Genomic DNA, 24,027 nt, shown 5'->3' on the forward strand with positions numbered 1-24,027 from the left:
TGTAATATAATGTAATTGAGGTATTACTCTGCAAGGAAGGGATGTATTGCAGCTGGTGTGCCTGCTGCCACCACCACCCTCAGTAGAAAGTAGCTGGATAATTTATATTTTTATTACAACATTTGTAGCAGAATTGTTGGTAGTTGCTTGAAAATGCTGCTCGAAGGTGGCAATTACTGGAGAAAAAAAATACATTGTCTACAGATATTTACATATCAGCATTTTGCATCTAAACATCCAAACTAGACAAAGTATATTATAGGAATATCACAGGGCTTGATTTGTGTGTGCGTTAACCTGGCTCTCCTTTCCCCTGCAGAATGGGCTCCCGTTCCCCTCACAATACCTCCCAACCTCCAGCTTTCTTCAGCAAGTTAACTGAGAGCACCTCAGCTATTGTGAAGTCAAAGAAACAGGAGATGATCAAGAAGATGACTGTGGTGGGAAATGAGGTTGATTTCAGTAAGTCTGACCTCAGCACAAGTTCTGTCCTGCTGGCAGTTTGTGATGTCCCTCCCCTCTCGCTACCTATCTCCACTGTTGGGGCGTAGCGCCGCCCAGGACGGTAGTGATTGGTGTGAAGACAAGCCAGAGCCTTTTTTTTCCTCCCGATCCAGGAACAGAAAGGCAATGTAGCTATATCGTGCCACTGACACAGCAATTTGAAGATGTTTTTAGTTATACTTCTCTTGTATCAACATGTTCTACAAGAGCCTTAAATCTGAAGCTAGAAAGCTACGCCCAGACTTGGCTTTTGCTCATTTAGGAAGTTTGGCTGGCTGTCTGCTTTTAGTTAGAAAACACCAAAAGGAGGACAGTAAAGCACATTCAGGAGTACACAATTCAGAATAGTTTTCTGAAGAAAACCTTATGTGTGATTTAAAAAAAAAGAAAAAAAAGAATAGACTTTAAAAAGAAACCCTGTTCCCACTTTCAGATGCTGGTCAGCCAGGAACCGAGATCTTCAATATGCCGGCGTCTACAAATGCAGGTAATCTCTTTAGACCTTATCAATTATTAAATGAATTTATAATGAATAGACAGCCTTTCATAGTGGATGTTTGAGGGTCAACGCATGCATGTACCTACCGTGGTAATGCAGCAGCATGGTGATAGTATCTTCATGGAAGGATTGTGAAGCCTGAATCATTCTCAACCATTAGATTCAAGTATAATACTGTCCAAAGCCCCAGCATAACAACTTGGACTTTACATGTTGAATTGTTTACTTGCAGATTATTACATACTGGAATGAACAGTACTACACAAGTATTTTGGAATCAGCAAAAATTAGAGTTTTGAAATAATAAGGCAAGTTAGCAGTTTTGGATATCCCCATCCATATCCTAAATGAGTTTCTCTTAGCTACTAACCATTTTTGTTTTATAACCGACTGCGTGTGCTCACACTAGAACTGTTGTAAAAGGTCGTAAGGCGACGTGAAAGGTGGCATTGACACAGGAAATTAACTTCACCTGTGTTGACAGATTACACAGGCAAGCAAAATTGCCAGGGCACTTATGACATAGGTTGCTTACAAGAATTGGGAGAGGCCTTAATATAAATGCATCTCCTCCTCAACCCCGTCCTCTGGGTGGCCCTCAGACACAGTATCTGGTGCACATGGAAAGACTGAATAGGAATGTAATGCAACACAAGGCTTCCTACTCTTCTGACAATACTGAATCCTTTGGTATTGATTGTCATCATTTGTGTCATTTCTACTCTTTTTGCCTCGGTTTTGTCTCTACGTTGCTTATGTTCCTTCTGGTACAATTCAGTGCTGTTTCTGTGACTATCATTACTTTCTTTGTATTGCCCGTCTTCTTACTTGTTGCTGTATCATTAACATCTTGTCATTTCTTTCTGCTTCCGATTGCACCCTCTATACTTGCACTCCATTTCTCCCTTTAACTGGTTTAACACGCCTTTCCCTTTCACAGGACCTATGAATGTCCGCTGCCACCCAGCTCCAGAGACACCTGGTAACTCAATAGGCCTGGAGGCCATTATAAGAAAGGCCTTAATGGGCAAATACGATGATCAGTCGGAGGAACGCTCTCCATCCAATGCTGCTAACCAGATGGGCTCCGGTGTATCCGTTGGTATGCCTGTAGCCGACGGACGTGTTGAAGACTTTTTCTCACAAGGTGCAACATCCTCAGATGCATTTGTATTTTATCTTTTTTCTTTACTCCAAATCAAGTGTGGCATGTTCTGTTCCCTAAGGTGACATTTAAGGCAGTTTTACCTTCAAGGTGCTGTCTGGGTTTGCATCAAGGTTTTTATCAAATCTTAGTATCCTACATCTAAACTGAGATCACCAGGCACGGTTCTATTGGCACAACTGTGCCCTTTTCTCTTCGAGCACTATCATCTGCATGAGGAAATCTTGTTTTCCTTTAATCAGTTATACTCAATGGGCCTCATTCACCAATCTCTTCCAAAGTTTTTTTCCTAAATTTGTTCTTAAGAAAGTTCTCATTCATGACGTGTTCTCAAACAGCAGAATTGGTCGCAGGTGGGTCCTTAGAATGATGAATCCCAATGTCTTTGTAATTCATAAGCTCATGCCCTTTACTCCTATTTAGCATAGTTAAACACCCCGTTAATCTCCATTAAAGGGCATGAGATGGCAGGGCCGTGTGCACGCTTAGACAGAGATGGGAAGTAATAAAGTACTCCTTGCAAATTTTACAAAATTGGCTTGTTACTAAAGTTTCAAATTAGTCTAATTGGATTGGATATACGTTCGCTTGACAAACCACTACAAAAGGACAAGATGAACTACAAGACAAACAGATTCAATGGCATTCATTTGCGGCAAATCATTGTGGCTTGATGGTGGTAACAATAGCACATAATAGTATGGACGTCGGCATGATTGAAAATGAAGAAAACGGAGATCCCAGAGTTTCGGCAGACAAGCAGCAAGACATTCCCGATCATTATCGCCCTAATCTGAGAGAGATGTTTGAGATAGTAGACATCAAGAGTGACTCCTGGTCAATATGCTCTAAAAGTATGGGGAACTTCTTAATTAATATCTATTTAGTAATTCATATTTATCCTTTACTTTCTTTCCAGAATCAATTTGACGCACACACACATAAATGAAAATACCTTTAAATGTTAAGGGGAAGATAAAAAAAAAAAACTGGATCTGTGAATTCTTAAAGAATCACAACGGAATTCATATCTTGCTACTCATAATCTTATTAACCGGGAGTCCCAGTCTCGTTCACAATAATCATACTTTTTTTATATTTTAGGCCTATTGGCTGACATCCATTTAAGATGTAGGCAACGGCATATAAAGAGCCTTTTTTCCATGTCCACTGAAGTTTCTCAGCTTGTACTCTAGTAACATTAGTGTGGTCCGGGTAGCTTTGCATAAAAAATTGTTGTCATTTGCAAGGCTACTTTTACGTAAATTTCCAAGCCTGTACTTTGTTACTTTTAATTGAGTAAAGAAGTTAAGTCAGTACTTCTACTTTTACCACAGTATTTTTTACCACAAGTATCTGTACTTCTACTTGTGTACGTGAAGTCAGTACTTCTGCCATCGCTGCAGTTAGAGAAATGTTGAAATAGACGTGGTAAAGACTGTGGAGGCCTCAGCTCCAAAAGAAAGAAAAACTTTAGTAATTTTGAAATGGAGGTGTCAAATGTGTCAAATCAGATGACACATTTAGAAGCGTCAGCAGTGGATACAAAGCAGCAAATTAAAAACTGATGCATGGAGGACTGTTTACAGTCAAAGGCCTTTACTCATGCAGTGAACGCTGTATCCGGAGAAGGGCGCAGAATTGATGAAGTATATAGGCCTAGCACAATTTATACACAATGCAATTCAACTGCTTTACAAATGAACAGAAGTGTAAGTGTAGTGTGTATTTAGTAAAACAAACATATAATGATGTGTAAACTAATGAAAATGAGTGGTTACAAAATTATAAAGAAATATATTTTTTTAATTAGAACAGATGAAAAGGCTATAACTACTTAGTTTACTTATGTCAGCTCTCAATTGTGTGTAAGAGTGCTCTTGGGTGTGCGTAGATAGACTGTTCTTGCCTAAGAACAGATCCCAAATAAGAAAACATTGGTCAATGCCATCATCTTTGAAGAAACAGCAAGTGGGGTTTGCCTCTATTGAATATATCGTATCATTCTCCTTAGCATGATGGTTTGGTGTTTCAGTTAAGCACAAGAATCGCCTCAATCCAATTGTAAACTGTCAGGTAAGCTGACTGGGGTGTCCCAGCTGCACCCACATCCCTGCACGCTCAACAACTACAGCGGGTATCTATGGCCTACTTAGCCTACACTCTTTTGAATCTTTGACTTTCAGTATGTCCCTTTGGATTCAAAAAAGATTCAAAAACAGTTTTGTCTCATCAGCAATCACTCTATTAATCAAACTGTAGAATTAGAATAACTTGCACAAAAACGCACAAGCACTTTGGCCCTGTACTATTTTCTATTCATTTTATCCATGTTTTACTGTCTCTATTACATGTTTTAATATTCGGTGTCTTATGTGTTGTCTAAAAAGTTTTAGGAATGTCCTGCCTCCTAGTTTACCCACGGGTGCAAATAAAGTAACCTGAACCTAAGAACAATTGGTGAACGAGGCCCATTGAGTCCCATTACCAGTATATTCAAATTCCAAATTTAGGTCATAAATGAAGCCTTTAGTAAATGTATTGTCAAATAATAATAGATTTTGGTAGTTCAAGAGTACTGAAGAGGATTGGGCCCACCTGTGAAAAAATGTATCGAGTTCTGAGTTTAAAGTCAGAATTCTAAGAAAAAAGATAGAAATACTGAAGGATTGAAAAATCCATTTTTGTTATACGTTTTCATTTACATTTTGCACATAAATTACTAAATAATACTACTATACTCTTCAGCCAGTTGCTGACAGACTAGAAATGTTTGACTAGGTTTAAGCTCTGCCTCCTCTGTTTGCAGGTGGGGGAAAGTCCTCAAAGGGCAGCGGGCGCTCTAATGGGCGCAAGGCCAAATCTCCAGGACCAGGCCTGTCAGGGGGGGAGAGACCATCCTCTGTGTCCTCAGTCCACTCTGAGGGAGACTGCAACAGACGAACTCCTCTTACCAACCGTGTCTGGGAGGATCGGCCTTCATCCACAGGTAAGAAATGCCCCTTTTTTTAAGAGCTATTGTTAACTGATGCGACACAGTTATCGGTTAGTGGTCATTTGAAATACTCATAATAACAATTCTGTTGCTCTGCTTTCTGCAGGTTCAACTCCAACTCCCTTCCCATGTAACCCGTTGATAATGCGTTTCCCTAGCGGGACGGTGTCCGCTCCCTCACCCTCCTCCGGCCAGCTGGGGGGTCAGGGCACCGGGCCTGGGCCTGGACAGGGCCGGACCTGGGAGGAGGAGCCCAAGCCTCTGCTCATGTCTCAGTACGAGACCTTGTCTGACAGCGAGTGACCCGGAAATCTATTGTACCACCAGACCCGCTAACCGTTAACAAACGCTGTGCTGCTGCAGCCACACACACACATACACACACACACCTGCAGACCTACCCTACACCATTCCACTCTGCATTTCCTCCATCAGTCGTCAAAGCAAGGATTGTGTTCTTCTCTTCTCACACACCTGAGACGCCAAGCAGCGACGAGCTGAGACACTGCTCTCTCTCTCTCTCTCTCTCTCTCTCTCTCTCTCTCTGTGTTTGTGTGTGTGTTGCCATTAACGTGTTATGCATTCACTCCAGGACTACTCTAAAGGACAAATCACTTTTTTGTTTTTTACTTTACTACTTTTCCCTCACTGGCCTTATCAATATAGACACATTGACCTGCACCTTTTGGGTGCACTGCTCTAATGTGCTGACACTTGTTTGGAAGAGACTCTGAGGTGGTGGTGTTGGCCTGGTCTGGTCTGGTCTGGTCTGGTCTGGTCAGGGGCCGGACGACGCCTGCCCTAGTGACAGATTTTGACCACAGATCTGACCTGAGAGCGGCGGCCCACCCAGCGAGGACCCTCTCACGTTTCTTCACGGTGAACTCCAGGTGAAGGCGGCCTGGGCACTGCTACCACTACAAGAAGACGTGTGAGGCGGCGGGAGGAGAATCAACATTTTGTTTTTCTTGTTTTGGTTCTTTCTTTTTCTCCTTTTTAAACTCGGTCAGTCCAGTCCTGTGTTTGGAACGTGAGCTGAGACCTTTAGTTCATTTTGATGGTGTCATTTGTTGTCTGTTATCTGCAATGATGTATTTTTGGGGGGGAGGGGGGCAAAGATTGTTATGCGGGGAGGGTCATATCATTGGTTTACAGGGTAAACATGCTGTTCATTGCTGATTTTTGTCCTATATTGGGGGGGTGTATGGGTCCTGAGGAACAGCAAAGGCCTGTTGACTTCAGGGGGACAGATGATTTGCCAGATGGATGGCACTGAAACAAGTGACACTTTCTTGCTGTTTTTATATTAATCATGTCTCCGTGTTTGTTGAAACAGTTTTTGGATATTAAGCACTTAGTTGTCAGTCTGTTCACAATGGCATTTTTAAGAATGTGTTTCCTGGGGCAGGTGAAAAATGGACTCAAGAACAGCATAGAAATCCCACTGTGGAGGTATCCTTCAACACCTATCACTTTATTTTGGTCTTGCCACCGATATTCTTTATCGCTCCTACACTCAAAGCGACAATCACATTTTAGTGAACAAGGACTAAGCCGCTTCGAGCAGGTGCAGACCAACCTTAAAGCTGCTCAAAGGCAAACTCCTCAGCATCACTTGGAGTTTGCTCGCATTAAAAAGGTGACAAAAAAAGCCATCTTTCTATGACCCTTGGTCCATGGCGGTGTCGGCTTCAGCTGGCCTGCTAGAATCCCGTCTAGGAGCTGTTGTGACGGTCTGCCCTATGACCTTTTACTGCCTAGAGCTCCTTATCCAGGCAGATTTTGTACAGTTATGAGATATTCCTAGTGTTAAGTGCCATTTATTTTACATATACAGTACAGTACTGAAGTTACCAAGTGACGCACAATTTTTCTTTTGGCCCACCATGTCAGGGTTTATACTGCCCACGCAGGGAAATCTGAAAACAAGTCCTCTAAAACGTCCTCTTTTTTTCTTTTAAAGCAATTTTTTCTGTGCAATTTTTCTTTGCTTTCAAATCCATTACTGCCTCAGCTTTTAACTATTTCACTCTTAAACGTATCTTCAAAACAAGACAATGCTGTATTACAGGACAGCTTACCTGAGCCTGCATCAAATGTTTTTCTCCATGAGACATAGTACATACTTCAGGTGTACTTCATTGCACCCCCTGTGCTTGTACCGGTCAGAGGAAGTTGAGTTGAAGGCATTCAAAAGCATTCTGGTAGTTTATGTAACATCCGTTGACGTCTACTCACACTTTACAGCAGTATTTTAAAGGTCACCCTCTGTGTAAATGATGTGAAATGTTTCTGGCTTGTGGCTTCGCGCAACTAGTAATGAATTCTGTCTCCAGATGGAACACTTTGAGGCGATGGCATTGAGCTTGTCTAGTGGTTTGCTTACCTCTTAATCTCTAGTACATTTTGTCACAGTGGATTCTCACAAACATGACTGTTATAGGACTACCTCCTCTCCCTCCTTCATCCTACCTGTCAACGGTGAAGCATCCAGCATCCAGCATGCCGCACCTGCATAACGCTTAGCCATGTTTTAGGTGATTTTTTTTTTTTTTTTCAAAGACTGATGGAGGGTTTGTAATTTCATCAGACAAGGCAAAAATACAGCCAGGCTTTGTACATTGGTCTCTTTGCGTGTATATCATTTATCCACTGATGAAATTTAAGAATGTGACCGTAAACAGACTAAGCCATATCCAGCTGTTCTCTCAACCGATGACGGACTAATATGTTGTTTTTAAAAGTATACTGAACTTTTTAACATTCATCTATTTGTTTTTGTCCATACAATTTGCTTGATTTCAATCATGTCACAATTCTAAAATCAGTTGAAACATCAAAAGACAAAGTTGATTCCTGATGTGTTCCCTGGACTCAAAACGGGGGGTGGGGGTATTGACAAACAGTACATTGTTCAACCTTTTTGTGCATAATGATTTTTTTTATTATTATAACCCACTGTATAATAGCGAGGATTGTATATAAAACTGAAGAGATGTAAATATTTATGTGGCTTGCTTTAAGGTTGGTATTACAAAAAAATAAAAATAAAAAATATTCACATGGTTAAATTCTACATGCCCACCAGCAAGCTTTGTGGATAGCAGTGTAAAAATGAAAAACAAAAAAGGACACTGCCTTAATGTTTAAATAAAAAGCTTATTGCCATTCATGGTCTGTGTCATGTTATTTATTGCGGTGTATTATTGGATTTCTGCATTCTACCTCTTCATTTTATTAATTTTACCTTGCTGCAGCACCGGAGGCTGAACTTTCAGGACCACATTTTCAGGATTGCTACTCTATGACCCTAACCAGAGTGATAAAGACATATCTCTTATCACTTATCTATGGCTCTGACCCTAACTAGAGGGCGGGTCTTTCTAAGAAAACGAAAGGGAAGGGGACCGCATTTTCTGTCAAGGCAAGTGTGAATAACATTACTGATTATGAATAACATTATTTTTAACTAGCTAATGTTAACGTTAAGTCTTTGGCCTCTCTAGGATAATTAATTTCAGATTTGACAAGTTTTTACACAATGCTATGAAATCTTTATCAGCTATGTACTCTCTCTCTCGCAGGAATCATGGGACTGCTGGAAGCGTTTGATTATGTGAAGAACAGAAACGACAAACAAATAATTAAAACTGTCATTCTCCTGTTTGTATTTCATGTGGAAATGCCAAAATTAAAAAAGTTTTTATCTATTTCCTTGTTTTTTTTTCTTTGTTGGGGGATGGGATGAAATTTGTTTAATATATATCAATTTAAATACATTACAAGTTCATGTTTATTTTACCTGTTAATATGCTTATTACAGAAATTGCCCAACATGCAACTCTTGTGACTTGTGAAAGTAGTATCTGGGTGGAAAAACATTTTAAACTTAATATATGGACAGAAAGTGGCTTTTTGGTGGAATGGACCTTTTAATCCCTTGAAAACCTCGGATTCTATGGTGTCCTAAAAACGCAGACTCTGGTACAGCAGGAGCAAGGTATTCCCAGCAGGCCTGAACGTACCAATAGCATTGTGCATGGACATTTGACAGGCCCAAAGTAATGAAGCTCAAGTACCACCAGGGGGCAGTATTAGCACACTGAGAGAATTATTTGCCTGTGATTGCAGACTAAACTCATATGAAGGGCAAACTGCATGTCTGTTTTGATTCCCCTCCTTACATAACTCCCACAAATTCTGCAAAGTGGGCATGTTATGAAATTAAGAATGTAGTTTGCCTTCCTTTCTTAATGTACAACATACATTTCTAATATATGGAAGTATACTGTACATGAAAGTATTTTATTGTGTTGCCTTCAAAAGTGTCTTTTATGTATATATATATATAGAATAAGAACAATAGTTTCTTGACATAAACTGTATATGCTGGCCAGGTATTTCAATTATGTAGCATGTGTTTGTCCACAGTAAATAGGCACAGTATATATAGGATAAAACATTTAAGTTGAGGGGACTTTTCTGTGCTGCTTTCAGTAGAAGAAATTCTTCATCAATCGATATTTGACTGCTCACAAACTTGCTGGGAGTAATTTCAGTACTGCAATTTTATTTGTATTTGCACAATGATTTTCACACCCCATGTTTTTTAAATATCACGTTGGCTTGGTTTTAGTGACAGGAACCGAATCAATGTGTGTGACCTGTCCCTCTTTGTGTCTGAAGAACTAACTCTTTCTTTCAGACCTGAACAGCATGAAGTCTGTGCTTAGCAGGCTTGAATAAGTTAACACACCCATGCTAAAGTTGATTAAAAAGAGGAATAAAAAACCATCAATCATATCATCACATACCCTTCACCATTCATAGAGTTTGGTATGGTTTTATTTCAGTTAGCTTAATAGCTGGTTTGATTTGCATTGAGAGATGATCTTATGGAAAGTTCCCCATGCTGATCTCTAGGTATTGTAAAGAGTATGTGATGATGGGGGGTTATTTTAATTCCAAAGACCAAGTAAACTTCATTAGGATGCATAGTATCCTGGATCCATGAAATAACTGGCCTTTAAAAATAAAAATGTGCCTGTCTCTATGGGAATTTAACATAGGGGTGTGTATACCCCTGTATTTTAAGGAAGAACATTTATTTATTTATAATACATTATTCATTCACAAAGAAAATTGGTGTCCTTAAAAGGTTGGATTTTCCCCCAAAAATGTAATTAAGGCAATAAGATCAATTTCCAAAAAATGTTTTTATTCCTCTTTTTAATCAATTTAGCGTGGGTGTGTAAACTTATTCTAGCCACTGTACACTGTCCTCGGACCAAAATGAAGCAACAAATGTACACGACCTACAGAAAGGTTTGGAAATTGCTTTTTTATTCACTAAGGATATACATCTTTTTAAATTATTTTCTTTAATCAGAACAAGAACGATGATTGACGTACAAAAATATAAAGAGAATTATGAAGTGCCTCGATGCCACATATACAACAGGAAAATATTTTACAGTAACAAAATCAAGTGTAAGGAAACAAAAGTTTCTCCCATAAAACCACCAATGTATTAAACTTGACCCTGACCAACTTTCTCAGACCATCTATCTACACATACCAAAAACTCGCTCTCATCTTTTCAGGAACTTTACTCTTTAGTATAAAAAGTCATCTTTAGCACATTTTCCTCATCTATAATGTTTTGTAAATGTTTTTGTAAAGGACAGGGTTTTGACTTTTCTCTTCTTGTCTTGCTCTTTGTATTGCTACTTACTGTTCCCTCGTTTAAACCAAGTACCCATGATGCACCACCTCAGCTTTGTGCACTCCCCTACCCTTACACACCTGGAGGATAACTATAAAAAATATCAAGACTGCAAGTTCAAAACCAAAACTGAAAATCGGGAAAACACATTTGCAATGAAGTAAAACTGATACCTATGAAAATTTGAGGTAAAGCTTGAAGTTTCAATGTTTGTCATGTTCAGGAATCTAAAAATATATACAGACACAAAAAGAAGTCATGAAACCCTCATTAGAAATCTATTTTACATCTTCAAAAGGGAAATGATGTGGTTTCACTGCTCTGCTTTTTACATGCTGGTAATTACAGGGGGGTTTGATGCTTTTAAGCTACCTTGGTTCAGAACTGCCCAATATTACAATGTTTGGAATTCTGAAAACAATATAAAACACTGTTGCACCAGCTATTTGTAAGTTCAAGCCTAGTAGTTATAATATAAGTGTTACTTGGTGAAGATTTTCACAAAACTAAATTAAAAAGGGTTGCATGCCACAAAGTTGTTCTTATGTGGATACTGGTTGTTATTTCTCCCAGAAACTGCCAGGTTTTACTGAACGTTGTACATAACGTTAGCTAACGGAACCAACTAACAAAGCTAACGTTAGCTTGAAAATTTATGACACGTTCAGAATAAAGAGTAAAAGAGGTGATATGTCATTTGGTCAAAGCATCTGACCTGATACCTGGGAATTATTTTATCTAATTCCACAAGTTACAACATGACTCAAATTACTTAACCAGATGTCAGACTAAATGACCGAATACCATTAGCTGGGTTAGCATAATCGTATATTGCATGAATACTAACGCTGAAAAACATAATTTTAACATAAACAAACAAAGCGAAGCATTGCCTACGTCTACAAAAGATTACTAGTTTAGTTTAATACATCGTTTGCCCACGTAAAACTATAATGTTGTGCCTCTACAGTGATTTTCTTTAGCTTGGACAGAGCTGCAGATGCTTCATAGAAAGTCGTTACTAAGACATTCCTTAACTTTTAATGGTGCAACATGATTATAAATCACTAGTTGGAAACTAACAACAAGCTACTTCATGCACAAAGGAAGGATTTACGAATAGCTGGTGCCACCTAATCCAGAACAGTTTTGAAAAATCGATTCCTCGTATCACTAAACCATCCAGAGAATTGCAGTTGGGAATAGCTGTTGAGTTTGTGTTTGACTCTCATGGAAAAGTAGACAAGTGGAGTGCCACACAGTACACTGTGTTCATTGCAGGGGTTGTGACAGAGAAGTCAAACAATTACCCCTGATTGTCTGATTTCTTTGCAATTGTGTGACAAATTGCACCATTTGACATTAAAACAGGTTCAAAACAAAGTTACACTGATTGAACAAAAAAAAAAAATTAAACCATACTAAAATTGCCACCCGTCTTAAAGGCCTTGAAAATATGCAGTGTGTTCTCATTCATCTTGTAACTGTAAGATGAGGACTGACTGGCATGGATGTATTCTAAGAACTGGATCTAGTGTTTGAGGAAGCACCCTGTTCATTCCTGTGAAAGTTGCTCAGTGGTGCATGAAGCCAACATTCAGCCAAAACTGCGTATAAAATTACCCGTATGATCGGCACTGCTTACGCACTGTGCGGCCATTAGAGCAGCTGCACTTGAGACTTCCGCTGGCTATTTCCGATTAAACACTCCGCTAACTTGGATGGGGGTTAAAGGATTTAATCGTGCGGCTATCTAGACTTTCCAAATGTTATCGGACCGAATGGATCAAATTCTGATAGAGAAACAAATCATTATACAGGGGTTTTATTTATTTTTTAAATGATCCATTTACAGATGTCTTTTGCCATGTACTGTGAGGTTATGGTAAAAAGTATTTTTTGGGCCAGAGAACATCACGTGATGGGCCGGGAGTTGTAATTCCACTGTTTGACCACTGAGTTCAATTTGCTTCAACACCCTGCTCACTTCCTGGGAGCCTGGTGACTGGACGTAACTCGGATACTCTGTCCAGTGCAATGCACCAAGTAAACGGAACTCAGATCACACTGTCAAAGTAGGCAGTGCTGAGGAAATATGAATTAAGTGTCACTGTGACAGGTCCACTGTTTTTTTCCTGCTTCAAAGCGGACCAAGAACCACCCCAACTTGCTTGTTTCGTTGCTCTGATTGATTACAGGGTTAGCTATTCAATTGCGCGCAGAGGCATTTTGGTCTGCATCGTTGACAATGCCTCCTTGAAAATCTAAAATGAACTAAGAGGTTCCAGACTGCCAGACAACTCTTAATAAATAAATAAGTTTGAGTTTTTTTTACTTCATTGATGTCAAACAAGCTAACAAGAACCTGTTAGGAAACCTGTAAATACCCTTAACTCCTTTATTATCTTAACCAAAGTATTCAAATTAAGTTCATCAGACATTAGGTTAAACAGGTCTTTAATTGCAGTGATCCAACATGGCTGAATATTTATTATTTCCCTTTTTCAAATATTCTCCAGGCAATCTTTTTTTGTTTTGCTGTGATCTGTAATTCTAATGAGCAGTTGAGTTTAATACAATGCTCGATCAAACTTCAAAAGCTGAAACAAGTGTTATGTCTGTGTGTGGAGTTATTTCAAAGAGATAAACTGTTTAAACTATCTTTGGTCCAATTTTTCACATGCAGTTCTGAAATCCCTCCCCCCCCATCTAGCCAAGTCCACTGGGAAGACTGTGATATATAGAAAGCAAGTGCAACAGAGCCATATTAGAAAGCTTTGCATTGGTGTGAATGGTTTTGTGCACGCTCGGCTGAAATCCACCACACATGTAATCTTGACGTTTCTCCACATACACATACGGTACGTCTACAGTCTGTTACCTTCACTGAGGTTACAATCCAACCGGAAAGAACGCAAAGGCCACCAATTTGTCAGCTCTTGTATTAAATAAGACATTAACCGTTGAAGTGCAGCTTTAAACTGCCAGAGGACAGACTCCTTTTTTAAGGATTGCATCAGTAGAAAGTCTAAAAACACTCAGGGGAAATGTCACTAAAGGGTTCCCAGAGTGTCCTCCATGGCGAGTATAGATGAACAGAGTAGGGTTTTTAAGGGCTCTGGGTATTACTTGAAGTATTTCCCTTTCAATGCGGGCCTTCCCAAGTTCCTTGTCCTCCAAAAGAAATAAGATGATCACCGGGCAGCCCCCACCCTGTGTGGTCTGGACCCTACAGATCCTCAGTGTAGATGATACAGGGATTAGTATCCTCACTCGACTCAAGCTGCACTGTGGACACAAACCAGCGGCGGGAGCCCATGGCGTTGTAGTTGAATGTGGTGCGATAAGTGTTCTTGGCGTGTTTCGGGTAGATAATGGTTGTGCTCCGGTAGCTGATGGGTTTCTGCCGCGGCTCCAGATACACCTGGGACTTGTAGCTCTTCCAAGTGCAGTTCCGCACAGCCACCACTGTCTCGCTGAAGTAAGTGGGCGTGGGAACCGGGGCGCAGTAGACCTGGTCCCGGTAGTGCTTGTCAGAGTCGTATTTGACCTCGGAGTTGCACCTGGAAAGGAGAAGGTGACAACTTTGTAGAAACACATCTACAATAGATCACGAGGTGGCAGTGTTGACAAGAGAATATTGATCAAAATAAGTGAACTGAGCCCCATGTTCAAACCAATAGTATGTCTTTATGTGTCAAAGTTCCCTTACTTGATTTCCTGCTCTGGTTTGGGGTTGACCTCGATGCTTTCTCCGAAGAACACGGGGTGCATGCGAGTCTTTGGGTCTGTGCCCGTGGAGTTCAGCAGCAGGTAGGGCAGCTGTGCGGAGGAAACACAAGAGTCACAATCTCCCAAACACATCCATCAACTGCTGAACAGTTTGTAACCAGCCTGCCAACGTGTCCAGTCAAGTAAAAACATCCCAGCATGGTTGGGGGTTTCGGCAGAGCCAGCAACCCAAAGTTAAAGCACTGCAGTCTCCACCCTGTCCAGGAAAACCCACTCCTTGATCCGCCCTCATTGGAACTTTCAATATTGGACTATTACTGCAATTAGTCAAGAAGCACAGCAGTCAGGGCAGCATTTAAATTTAGATAATAACACTATATGTGTGCATCCAACCAAATGAAGTGTTGGTGGTAAATCTCATTCGGGCCACAGCCTGTAATTGTGTGTGGACGGAATGTAGGCGTACAAATGTTGGGCCTACAGAGGTAACAGAAATGCAAAACTAAAATGAATATGAGTCCTTGGAGCAGATGATAGCCAGGCTGAGTAGAGAAGACGCTGTTAGAAGATGATAATCTCTTTTTGGTCGGCCAGCCTCCAAAGGTTAACAATCTAATGGAAAGACGGTTTCTAATCACAGACACATTCTGTGCCTTTGTCATATTTTTTTATCCTATGTAAATTTTGATTTTTATGGCTTCAAATGATCCAGCATGCATGTGTGACGGTGTCTCTTTGTCTCAGGTCTTAACCTGGCCATTGTCACTACTCCACCTGTTTCAGCCAACATTCACATGCACAGATAGAGTCACTGTCTGGTCATTTCTGAGGCATAATTAGTTTTTAAAACCAAAATAATTAAGTTATAGGCCTGCAAATAATCCTTGTTTTCATAATCAATTCATCTGCCGGTTGTTTTCTCGATCAATCAATTTATTGATTGGTTTACAGAATGTCAAATATAGACAAGCATGCCCACCACAGGACCTTAAATCCCAAGGCATTTTGCCTAAAAAAAAATTCCTCAATTTTCTTTCCATTGACTAAGTGATTAATCTAATCAAATTTTTAATTGAATCAAATGAATATCAGTGCAATTATTTTCATGGGATTAATTCATGGGAGTTTTTTACAGTGCACCACATGGGATACAAATATACTGTACTCAACTGACTGTAGGAACCAAGTCTGTTTTAGTACTGGACTTTCAGACACTTTCAAACACATCAGAACCAGAGATACTGTCACTCACTGCAGAGCAAGGTTGTAATTGACTGTTTTCTTTGCATGTGTGTCTCTGGCCAATTAGAATGACCAAATGGCACACCGACCACATCTCTGACACCTCTCACATTACACAGGAGAGAGTGTCACATGCTGTTGTTTGGCCGCAGTTAAGCACACATGCCACAACAGGGGACGAGCAGGAACAGGCCAAGGACACAGCAGATCGCTGTGGGAAGCTCGTCTTACCTACAGCCTACGAACATCACCACACACTCTCTGAACGGTAAAGCTGAAATTGCCACAACTGCTAGTTTTGCCACGGTGGAGCTATCTGAACTCCAGGCCATCAATTTCCTGCTGCTAGTAGTTCATGACCTAAAATCTGTATGTCTTTACCTCCGCTGCCCCAGCATGGAGAGCATCCCAGGTGTTTCTCTACGGTGTGTTCTGGCAACTTCTGCAAAGCAAACACTGGTGAATGGAGGGTAGGTCACCTCTAGGCAGTGGATCCCCCAGTTTGCTTGCAAAGCATAAGGCCCCCCCCCCTTCCCCCCCCCCCCCCGGAAGCATATCTGCCCAGGAAAAATAGTCTGCAGCTGAGCAACCCACACAATGTACAATGCACAAAGCAGAGCTGCTGAGGGAAACGACAACTCAAACACAATTTTTGAACTGCTGGCTGTTTGGTGGAGTGAACTGATTTTACTTCCTGTGTTTGCAAAGACATTAATGTAAGAGCAGACAGTGAGGCTGATTTAGAAAAGAAAGTCCTCAGAGATCCCTCTCCTGTCTGTCTTCCTGTCTAGTCCTTGAACAGGACATGTACAGTACACAACCTCATACAGCTCTGAAACGCCCAAGATTACAAGACCACACTCATATTGTTCATGCATGGAGTCCATCTTGTTAACTTTCACATGGTAAGACAAGTATTTATTATAGCACATCTGCATAAATTTGACCCAGGTTTGAAAACAGAGGGTTACTTTCACGTTTAATTTAGAAGTGAGAGGTCATCAAACTCTTAGGCAATGACCTGCAGCCGCTCTAACAAGCCCTTGCACCCATAAATAGATTTGGAAAAAGAAAAAAAAATCAAGCATGTGTGCCTCCCCTCGTATTGCTAACAGACATGTTAAATTGAAAACTTTTGAGGTTTGATCCATACACACAGGCCCAAAGACAGGATTAGAAATCTCAAAGGAGGAGCCGCTCCTATCAGGACTGATCTTTAAAAGGGAAATCACAAAGCAGAGCAGTCCTATTAATCTCAACCTCTAGAGGATTACAGGGTCTCTCTCTTTCTCTGTTTCAGGATTCAGCAAACCAATGTCACGCAACTCCCAGGATGCAGCACTGCATTTCTGAGGCCTCCATTAAAAGCCTCACAGACCTGCGCGGACATGTTCTTAAGGCTTTCAAAACTGGGAGTGACCTGGAAATGATTTTCAATCAAATCAGCTTTGTCATGTGTGACAAAAATCACTACTCATTTCAATGATCATAAATCTCAATTATCATAAATCTTATTTCCATATAATCGATTATGTAGTATCATGTCTGCCCACAGCTGATTTAGACTCAAATTGCCTTAGGGTGCACTGAATGTTTAAATGGTGCAATCAAAGTACAGTTAAGTACATATTGCTGGAAATATCATCTAATTTCCCCTTAAGTTTACATTATGATTGTTAATGCCCAAGAGCTATTTGAAGATTTCAGGAATTAATTCAAGAAAATTAACAAAGTCGTTAATAAAAGTTCATTTAAAACACCTATGGTTGGATTTTATTGGCCTATTGTTAGACTATTGTGTTTTTCTAAATATTTCAGTTCTATGTATAGACTTGCTGGTGTCCATGGTGGTTTGATGTGAGCTGAGACTCAGGCAGATATCTATTATGAACAGAGACTTTTTACTGACATCAAACAGCTCCTGTTTCTACTTTGTTTCTAATGCTACCACATCCCCAGACATGGTGAATTAAACATTAATAAATCCAGCAGGATCCTGGCTTCCAGATGCTGATGTATGTTTTCGCTTTAAGCAATCATTCATTTCTCATTCATTTAGAGACTCAGATGTATCTACTCTACAGTACTCTCTCTGTTTCCTCTAACTGTAACTTCTGTTCTCAGCTTTACATTTAGTGACTTTGGTGTCAACGTTCACAGATTCTTCCAAACGTCTAAACTCAAGCTAAAATTAAGAAACCAGAGTCACAATTATGAAATGCAAATACTGAAGCTTCTATACATTCTAAGACGCCTATCTTACATACGCAGTAGGTTCCCAACTTGGGGGCTGGGTCCGTCCTCAAGGAGTTGTCAATCAACCAGGATGATTAACAAGTAATCAATAAGAAAGGTCATGATGATTAGCAAGGAAGGACAGGGAAAACTATTCAAAAGAAACAGTCTGAGAATGAAATATCACTCTTTGTTTAAAAAAAAAAACAAAAAAAAAAAAACATGTGAAGAAGGGCTGTGGACATTGTTTCATTTTAAAGGGTCACAGGCCGAATAGGTTTAGAAATACTGATCTAATAAAGAACCAATTTGCCTTTCTGTTCCGTTGAAGTGGTTCCAACAGAGAACGCAGACCTGCAGCTGGAGGCTTATAGAGCTAAAACTCTGACTTACTGTACTATGTGTTTCATTAAGATTCTTCAGCCTTCTAATCAACATGGCTGACATGACAAACCCTGAAGAAGAAGAAGAAGCCTAACGCATACTTTTTCATGTAAGGCCCCAGTGTAAATCCATCCCAGAGAATTATCTTTATGATTTTTACCGGCTATCTTGAAGGTTGTGAGACAGAAACCTACACTAGTCACGCTTAAAGATTACAGGCCTTCACTCAGATACATGCTATTGAGTGAAGTAACTTAGTGTTATAAAGCTTTCGGACGTCTTGCTGGGAGCCCCTGGAATCCTGGCAAGGACCCCTGAGAGTCCCTGTACCCCAGTTTGGAAACCCAAATGGGCCTAGTCAGCTCAGTGACTCTTATGACACCATGTAGTCAGGGGCTGGGCCCAGCTGAAGCACTAAACATTTTTTACTGGCTTATTGAGGGCCAGTGACATCTTCAGCACAAGTGCAAGTTTGCAACTAAGGAATTTCTGAAAGAGAGAGAGAGAGAGAGGGAGAGAGAGAGAGAGAGAGAGAGAAAGAGAGAGAGAGAGAGAGAGAGAGCTTCCAGATGTTGAGCGAGTGGAACTGAAGTGAAATATGTTTCTGGCCAGATACTAAAATGCTCTCAGATTTTCAGTTTCTCTCACAGCAGCGTCATTATTTAGCCATTAGTTCTTTGTATCCTTTAATTCAGAGTGTCAATGAAGTGACTGATGGCACAATTACTCTGGACACAAAACAGAGCCGAGTCACTGCTTTCAGATTACACAATTGTTTCAAATCATGAAGTAAATCCAGCGGTGTGTATCTTACCAGTTTGCCTCCCCTGCTTTCCTTTTTATAATATCCATGATGACTTTCGACGGGCGTCGTGCAGCTGCCGGAGCGCGACTCGATCAGACCCGGAGAGAGTGAGCAGAAGGGCGGACTGGGACTAGGAGGCAACCCCGAATCCGGACTGTCGAGCAGCCCTTCCCGGTTCTTTCCTTTCAGGCTATCATCCATCGCTTGTAAATGTAGGTGCCCCACCATTTCTGGGACGACTCAAGTCAAAGGAACACCCCAGACGAAGTCGCACTGGCAAGTTGAGCGCTCCTGCGTCGAAAAGAACCAATCCTCCTTGGCTAACTTTTTCAAGATGACTTCTGCAAGCAGCGAAGAGGAGAAGAAAATTAGGAGATATTAATTAAGTAACTAGCCATAAACTGTGGACAGAGTGATATGAATTCAGCATTTCATTCAACCACCTTAAACTTTACTGTACCTGCGCGTCGTAAAGTATCCAATTTTAATCCCGAAATATATTCCAAGGAGGCGTCAAAAATCAAACACAAATTTAAAGGAAATCCAAACTTGACACCAAAGTGAAGTATTATTCTTAGTTTTAAAAAAAATTAACTAAAACGTATTAAAACTCGCGCAACAACAAAAAATCGACCGTGCGTCAGGCACCGATCGGGAGGAGAGCGCCTCTACTCGGCTCTAACTGTGTGTGTGTGTGAGACTGAGTGACTGAGTGTGTGAGAATATGTGTGTGCGTTCTCCAGTGGAGAGCTCCTTCTTAATGACCCAGCCAGGCTTTTTTTGTACCTGGATCCAGTCCAGCCCTCATGATCTGGATAACTTCCATGTACAACCGACAGGGGCAAGCACGTCCTCCTCGCTCTGTTGGTACTGTGTGTTTATAAGCTGGTGAAGTGCCCTTGAGCAAGTTACCAAAATTCTAGTCTCGCATTGCCAGACATGTATCAACACCTGTTGGAGCTGTTGGTTTGGTTAAGTCAATATTTATAATTAGAACTTAGTTATTAATTAGTTAATAATTGGCAATTAAGCTTTAGTGCGAAAGCTTTTGATATGAATGAACATGTTACATTCAAGCCATTGCCAAATGAGTTGCTACAAAGCTAATTAAGACTAGCTTCACAAGACTCTCTGTATCTTTAGCACACAGCAGAAGCCTAGCTTCACGTGGATGCCATGACAGTGTTGTTGTTGTTACTTACAATTCCTCATGGAAGAGACAACTACGCACTATAGCTTTAATAAGATACCGCTTCTCATAACAGCAAATTATTACATAATGTAACAATAATTAGGGCTGGGACGATATGCTTTTTTCCCGATTTGATTCTGGGAGGATACAGAATCAGAAACAGAAGCAGTTTCAGGTAAAATGGGCCAGCATCTAAGGTAAAATGGGCCAGCTGTTTCAGGTAAGCATTCGGCCAGTCAAAATGCAAAGGAAATGGTAATTTATCATACATTTTAATTTCAAAACAAATATTCATATGTGCCACTAAAAACACATTGTGGGTACAAACTCACATATTCAAATGTGCAATTAAAATTAGTTGGAACAGCACAGATCACTGAATAGATCAGTGACAGATCAGTGTGTGTGTGTGTGTGTGTGTGTGTGTGTGAAGAACACATTTTGAACGAAATGCGCAAACTACAAAAATTCATACAAAACTGGTAACTGATATATTAAACATTAAAACATTGATATCATTAGTGTGTGATGAAAAGGTGTTTCATCAAAAAATAAAACAAAATTTTTCAAAAAATTCATAAAACAAAAAATAGCAGAGAATACATAGGCCTATCTGTATTTCTTTGAAAATGAAAGAAATATCAGACTGACTGATTGACATGTGATGTAGATTCTTTTTAGAGAACAATAAGTTTTCCTGAATGTCTCATGATAGATGTGTCCCTAGAAATGTACCAGTAAATTTTTATTTCTGTTAAAGAAGGGAAAGAAAATCAATAAGAATTTACTAAAAAAGTCGCAACAAAATCATGCTCCATCCGATTTCCCCCCACCCCTAGTAATCCCAGTCATACAACTATTCATAATTAACAGTGATTAATTTTAGTCACTTGGCACAGTTCATAGTTAACAGTTGTTAATTATAATGACTGGTTAGTAGTTAGAAGTGGTGGAACTATTTATTATTAGCAGGTAGTAATCAGTTAATTAGTAGTTAGTTAGTAATTAAGAGTTAATAACATGTCAGTTCATCAGCGCAATCCGTTATTAATTACATATTTGTCATTATTTGGCAGTTAGTTATCATTTTCCTATGAAATAGTTAATTATTATCAATATTCAATCCATCATTCTTCATAATTTAGTAGTTAGTTTAATTACTTAATTATCAGTTGATATTACTATTCCTAATTAGCAGTTAGTTTCTGATTTGTTCTTCCTTTTTTCCTTATACCTCTTTTGTTTATTTTGTGGACCTCATTGTTGTTTCCTATTTCCTCATAGTCTACTTTGTTGGCCATGAAATGTGATCTTTTCCCCAGTGCCACCCATGGGACAAACATTGTGTTTTCAGAAACGTGTCCAACATTTTGGTGTCCTGGGTGAACTTCTAGCTTAATTTGTAAATATATACAGTATATTTTTAAATTTAACTTTTATGCAGGTCTTATTGAGGTTAGAAATGAAAGCAGATGTGGCCCAGACTACAGCATAAAAAGATGCAGTCCAATTGATAAAAAGTCAGACTAGGGTTAAAACAATAATTAAAACTGACAACAATACTAAAAAAAGACATTACTAAATTTACGTCAAAAAAATGTCTTTAAAATGTTGCCTAAAACAATGTATTCATCATATCAAACAACAAATTGTCTTCCTCAGTTGTGGAAATATCCACAGATATTGTTAGAAAAGCTTTAAGGTGCCCCGTCACAAGTGTTTCATTACTTTGTGGTCATTTCAAAAGTGCTATCATGGACTATGTAACATTTTTTTGTGGAAAAAAATGCCTTGGTTACCGTTTTTCAAGCCATCAGTGTGATATAGAAAGCTTGTGCCAGTTCTCATTAATATTCAATTGGCCAAGCTTCTTGACTCTGATTGGCTAACAGCTAGCCAATGAGAAACTGGCTATCCGCCTCCGTTACCCAGTACAACTGGGCAAGGCCACCAACAGTAATGAGTACAGGCAACATGACAACTGACCAGCTTTTGTAATTGGCCTAATTTCTCCGCTTATTTCTTTTCAGGGTTAGAGCCAGAGGAGGAAGCAGTTCATCTTCACATTCACAACATAACAAAAACACATATGGACATAACATATTTCCAAAAATGCAAGTAAAAACGGTTTTGTGTGACAGGGCACCTTTGAGTTGAAAGAGCTAAACTACTACAAAATATTACAGACAGACTGTTAATGAAGTGCATCTGAGAGAGAAGCTCCACAGCTATACAAAACATAACATCTGCAACATTTGCATTATGCTTAATATTATTTCCGCGTGCATCAACATGTACACTATTTGTTAACATTTTTTCATTCACGAGCTCTACAATAAACTACAGAAGTGTTACAAATTAGCTAGATGACTGCACTGCAAATCTCATCACTGAAAGGATTTTTTTTATTTTAAGATTATTTTTGGGCTTTTCCCACTTTTATTTGATAGGAGAGGTAGGTGAGAAAGGGGGAGACATGCAGGAAATTTGTTACAAGTGAGATTCAAATCCCAGACTTCTGCATCCAGGCATAAACCTCTCAGTATGTGTGTGCCTGTGCTACCCACTGAGCCACTCTGGCTACACTGAAAGGATTATTAAAAGATTACTACAGTTATTTTTCACAAGGCCCATGTGTACACACAGTATGTGTGTGTGCGTGCGTGCATGCATGCCTGCGTGTGTGTGTGTTTGTGTGTGCCTGCCTAGTATATTTCAGGACTGGGTGGAGATGGGTGGGAACGCTGGGCATCCACCAGTTACTAAATGTGTGTTTGGTGCACACACACACACACACACACACACACACACACACACACACGCGCACACACACACACACACACACACACACATGCACACACACACACACACACACACACACACACACACACACACACACACACACACAGAGCAGACAAAACAGACCTGAGTGAACACGTGAGCAGACAGCAGTCATCACAACATGCAGAGGAGAAGTGAATCCTTGTTGATGGTTCCCTTCATGTAATGTCTGCGCTCTCTGTTCATACGGTTAATCTTACCAACAGCAGCTATGCCAAAAGGAAAATCAGAGCATACATACGACCCAGTGCAGAGCAGCACAGAGCTGAATGTGTGTCTTGAGTGGTTGATTGTAGCTTTGATGGTCCACCAGCTCTCCATGGTGATTAGCACAGATTGTTGGGAAATCATGCGTGATGTTTTTTGTCTTTTTTCAGTTCTCATAAAAACTAAGATAACTCTGTGTTTGCCTTTGTTGTCTGGAATATACACTTAATTGCATGCCTGTTAAGCTTGTAGAGCTGTAATGTTGTTTGCCAAATATTGTTTTCCCTCCTCTGTGTTATTTATATGAAGCCGCAGGAGTAGGCCGTGGAGAAGTGCTGGGAGTTTTACCGGAGGTCCCCTTGTCAGGTGTATTTTTGTGTCATCATGTCCAACTTAAAGAGCCCATCATGTTGATCCTCAGGCATTCAAGGGATTAGTGTCGAGATCTGGTACAGATTAGCCATAAAATACTGGGACAGTGTGATTGTGGGTGGAGGCATG

At 40.0% G+C, this 24,027-nt stretch overlaps 2 protein-coding genes across 11 annotated transcripts in view; one reads left to right on the forward strand and one right to left on the reverse strand.

The window, feature by feature from the left end:
- The window catches only part of ncor2 (nuclear receptor corepressor 2), a 111,351-nt gene extending 88,070 nt beyond the window's left edge, over window positions 1-23,281 (forward strand). For 8 of the 9 annotated variants that reach the window (XM_034871306.1, XM_034871313.1, XM_034871310.1 and 5 more), the window contains 5 exons: window positions 320-462; window positions 938-991; window positions 1,944-2,150; window positions 4,978-5,157; window positions 5,270-5,671. In XM_034871306.1, coding sequence (XP_034727197.1) covers window positions 320-462; window positions 938-991; window positions 1,944-2,150; window positions 4,978-5,157; window positions 5,270-5,466 — 781 coding nt within the window. In that variant the 3' untranslated portion in view covers window positions 5,467-5,671. Of the gene's footprint in view, window positions 1-319; window positions 463-937; window positions 992-1,943; window positions 2,151-4,977; window positions 5,158-5,269; window positions 5,672-23,261 lie in introns of those variants that run through there. The other variant, XR_004656595.1, reaches the window with a different exon arrangement.
- On the reverse strand, window positions 13,498-20,026 carry rflna (refilin A). Of its 2 annotated transcripts, none has more exons than XM_034871393.1 (4): window positions 19,747-20,026; window positions 19,296-19,601; window positions 14,601-14,710; window positions 13,498-14,451 (listed from the first exon to the last, which is right to left on the reverse strand). In XM_034871393.1, exons 2-4 carry the CDS (start codon window positions 19,512-19,514, stop codon window positions 14,118-14,120), a joined length of 663 nt encoding a protein of 220 aa, XP_034727284.1. In that variant the 5' UTR covers window positions 19,515-19,601; window positions 19,747-20,026; the 3' UTR covers window positions 13,498-14,117. The 2 variants fall into 2 exon arrangements, with proteins under 2 accessions (XP_034727284.1, XP_034727283.1); XM_034871392.1 differs by having other exon boundaries at window positions 19,296-19,627; window positions 19,747-20,025.
- Window positions 23,282-24,027: the final 746 nt, after the last annotated feature.

The sequence above is a fragment of the Etheostoma cragini genome, chromosome 5 (genome assembly GCF_013103735.1).
Source record: "Etheostoma cragini isolate CJK2018 chromosome 5, CSU_Ecrag_1.0, whole genome shotgun sequence".
Lineage (NCBI taxonomy): Eukaryota > Metazoa > Chordata > Actinopteri > Perciformes > Percidae > Etheostoma > Etheostoma cragini.